This window comes from Lolium rigidum, chromosome 5 (genome assembly GCF_022539505.1).
Source record: "Lolium rigidum isolate FL_2022 chromosome 5, APGP_CSIRO_Lrig_0.1, whole genome shotgun sequence".
Lineage (NCBI taxonomy): Eukaryota > Viridiplantae > Streptophyta > Magnoliopsida > Poales > Poaceae > Lolium > Lolium rigidum.
The window spans coordinates 58,795,424-58,798,662 of NC_061512.1; the positions used below are offsets into that span (position 1 = coordinate 58,795,424).

Genomic DNA, 3,239 nt, shown 5'->3' on the forward strand with positions numbered 1-3,239 from the left:
GCAGAGGGGCCACTGAGAGGTCTGAGGCTCTCAGGTGAGCAACCCTTACAGTGACAGGAGACTAATAGCTCACTAGATTGATCTAAAAAACCTACTAGGTAGGTAGAAGGGGATCATATGATGCATATGCTTCGCTATAAGTACAACTCCAGATTAGAAGAACATCTGCAAGGACGGATTAACAGGCGGCAAGAATTGAAATGAATGTGTGCGCGAGGTCAGTGGCGTAGTAGAATAGTACTAGTAGTACTATAATTGCCCACTGACGGCATGGAGGACTCAAGCCTGTTCCTGCAGTGGGCTGTGAGCACAATGCAGCACCACGATCCGGGAGTCTTGGTCGACAACGGTGGCGATATCCCATCCCTCCAAGCTCTCCGAGAAGCAGCGGCCGTGGTCGTAGAGCCGACGGTGCTCGCAGAAGCGACTAAAAGTTGCAGGAGCTCCGGCGGCGGTGGAGAAATCGGATGTGTCAGCTGGTCCATGTCACCCAACTCGGGTGGAATGTCGTCAGCGCATGGAGGCATCCTGCCCATGAGCTGGAACTTCGGCGCTGTATCGGCGCGACCGAGTAGCAGCGGCGGTGGCACGCTGGCCCCCGTCGCCTCCCCTGTACCGGAGTTGGTGTGCGGGTCGCAGACGGCGAGGAGCACCGCCGGCACGGGTTCTGCGTCCGCGGCGGATGCGAAGGGCCACATCATGGCGGAGAGGAAGCGCAGGGAGAAGATCAACCAGCGCTTCATCGAGCTCTCCGCCATCATCCCCGGCCTCAAGAAGGTGAATTAAGTCCTTCTCCTGCACTCTTTTCCCATTCTACAGGTATGGTGCCATGTGAATAAGAGGCAATGCCATCATCTCGATCGGTTAATGTTCCGTCGGTCAGATGGACAAGGCGACGATTCTTACGGAGGCGCTGCGACACGTGAAGGAGCTCCAGGAAAGGGTCAAGTCCCTGGAGGCGGCGGCCCGCACCAGCAACGCCGCCCATGCCGTGGTGCTCTCCAAGAAGGCGAGCGTGGTCGCGCTAGGCGCGACGACGATGGGAGCTCCCCGGTCGGCGCGATCCTTCTCCTTGCCGGCGAGGAGCGCGCTGCCGGAGATCGAGGCGAAGCTCTCCGAGAACAACGTGATGGTGAGAATCCACTGCGAGAACGGGAAAGGGCTGGTCGTTCGGGTGCTCGCCGAGGCCGAGGAGCTCCACCTCCGAATCGTGAACAGCAATGTCATGCCTTTCACGGCGTCCACCGTGATCATAACTATCATGGCAAAGGCAAGTTATATATCATTACTAGTCGGTAGATGTATACTACTAGCTGTTTTATGAATTGGAGCTCATGTTTGTGTGTGTATTTTGTTCATTTCTAATACTGTACTAGCTTAGATGAGATGCATCATACATTAGTCTCTTAATTAGATCTCCAATATCCATTTTTGTTTCTGTACTAGTTGGCGAGCTCTATGTACAATGCTTTACAATCTCCTATGTTTTTTTTCTTTCGAAAAGATCAATCTCGTATCTTATTTTTTGTTGTTGGTCGTGGGTGCATTGCAAGCATTACAGATACAATATTAATAATGCATGCCATCTAGCAACTAGATATTCTTCATTTGTTTGTTAAACTTTGTTTGTTTACTCAAAAGGATTAGTTGATGGTGGAGAATGAGTTTTCCTTAAAATACTGAACACTTTGTTGGCACATTATAATATAGGTGAACTCTTTCTATTGGAGTGCTGGTACTAGTATTTCTCCTTCTCAGAGCAACAATGGAAAAATATTACTGAGAAAATGTTTCATTGTGGATTTATGTGTACTGCCCGCCACATCCATCTGGGTTGGAGCTTCTTACAAGCAATTAACATGATTTATATTTGTGTCGTTCTACACTTTCAGGTCCACGATGGTTTTATGGTCAAGGCAGATGAGATTATAGGAAGTCTCAACTCAGTACTGCACCAACATAGCAGCAACAACAACATCGATAACTAGTATTATCTCCGTTCTATTTAGTTGACGCAGATTTAGTTAGACGTGTCCAGTGTGCAATTTCACTCATTTGGAAAAAACCGCATCAACTATTTTGGAACGGAGTGAGTATTGAAAAATAAATGAGGAAACTGGTGATCATAGCTTTGGCATTATATATTGTACATAGTTAGGTGTATATAACCTATGCTCCGTGGATGTTTAGTCTCTCGCATGGATGGATGTTTAGTCTTTTGGTGCCAGATTTGATGAGACTGATGATGAAGAGAAGAATGAGAACGATGACAACCTCGTTTTAGCTGATTACGAAGGTGAAGACTTGCCAACAATTGAGTGGAACAGGGAGGATCCTCAGCTTGCAAAAGGCACCGTGTTTCAAACGATGATGGACTGCCGTAATGCAATTACTACATATCACATTCTCACTAAGAATAATTATGAGGTTATTAAAAGTGAGCCAGGTAGGTTCACAATTAAATGCCCATACCCAAGGTGTAGGTTTAGGCTGCATGCATCCACAATGCGCAGAAGCAGCTTGGTTCAGGTACTACGCCAACCAGTTGTGTATTTAGATCACGGTGTAAAATTTGTTATCTATTACTGACATCCCTTATCATTATGTTTCAGATAAAGAAGAATAAGGAGATCCATAGGTGTCCACCTCTAGGGGAGAGCCAGACCTGAAAACAAAGCTAGCGAAGACTAGGTGGTTGGCAGATATAATCCTAGATTGGCTGAGAGAAATTCCTTCACTTGGTCCAACAGCACTCCAGAAAAAGGTGGCTGAGAAGTATAAAGGGATGAAAGTACCTTACATGAGGATGTTCTATGCAAAGGAAATGGCTCTTGACAAGATCAATGGTCCATGGAATGAAAGCTTTCGGTTGCTTTACACTTTCAAAGCTGAAGTGGAGATGGCTAGTCCGAGCAGTGTTGTAGCAATAGACAAGCATACAGTTCCCTACAAATTGAAAAGCGGGAAGGTAATGCACAAGGAGTGTTTTAGAAGGGCTTTTGTTTGTTTCAAAGCTTGCTGGAAAGGCTTTTTGGACGGTTGCAGGCCTTATTTGGCCGTGGATGCATCAGCTCTTCATGGCAGGTTTAAAGGACAGCTAGTTGCTGCTACTGCAGTTGATGGACATAATTGGATGTTCCCCGTTGCTTATGGAGTTTTGGAGGTTGAGTCAGAGGAAAGTTGGACTTGGTTTCTGCAGAATTTGCGTGACCTTATAGGTCATCCACCAGGACTTGTTA

General features: G+C 46.9%; 1 protein-coding gene across 1 annotated transcript; it reads left to right on the forward strand.

Annotated features, from left to right (window-relative positions):
• Positions 1–270: 270 nt before the first annotated feature.
• Positions 271–1,988, forward strand: LOC124656000 (transcription factor bHLH19-like). Its single transcript, XM_047194816.1, has 3 exons — positions 271–777; positions 884–1,270; positions 1,893–1,988. Exons 1-3 carry the CDS (start codon positions 271–273, stop codon positions 1,986–1,988), a joined length of 990 nt encoding a protein of 329 aa, XP_047050772.1.
• The last annotated feature ends 1,251 nt before the right edge of the window (positions 1,989–3,239 follow it).

What these genes read in the sequence shown, in the direction of transcription:
- LOC124656000 (XM_047194816.1), top strand. Translation starts at nt 271, where the DNA reads ATGGAGGACTCAAGCCTGTTCCTGCAGTGGGCTGTGAGCACAATGCAG. An exon ending in TCATCCCCGGCCTCAAGAAG is followed by an intron (nt 778 to 883) that starts GTGAATTAAGTC and finishes TCCGTCGGTCAG; the next exon opens with ATGGACAAGGCGACGATTCT. An exon ending in TCATAACTATCATGGCAAAG is followed by an intron (nt 1,271 to 1,892) that starts GCAAGTTATATA and finishes CTACACTTTCAG; the next exon opens with GTCCACGATGGTTTTATGGT.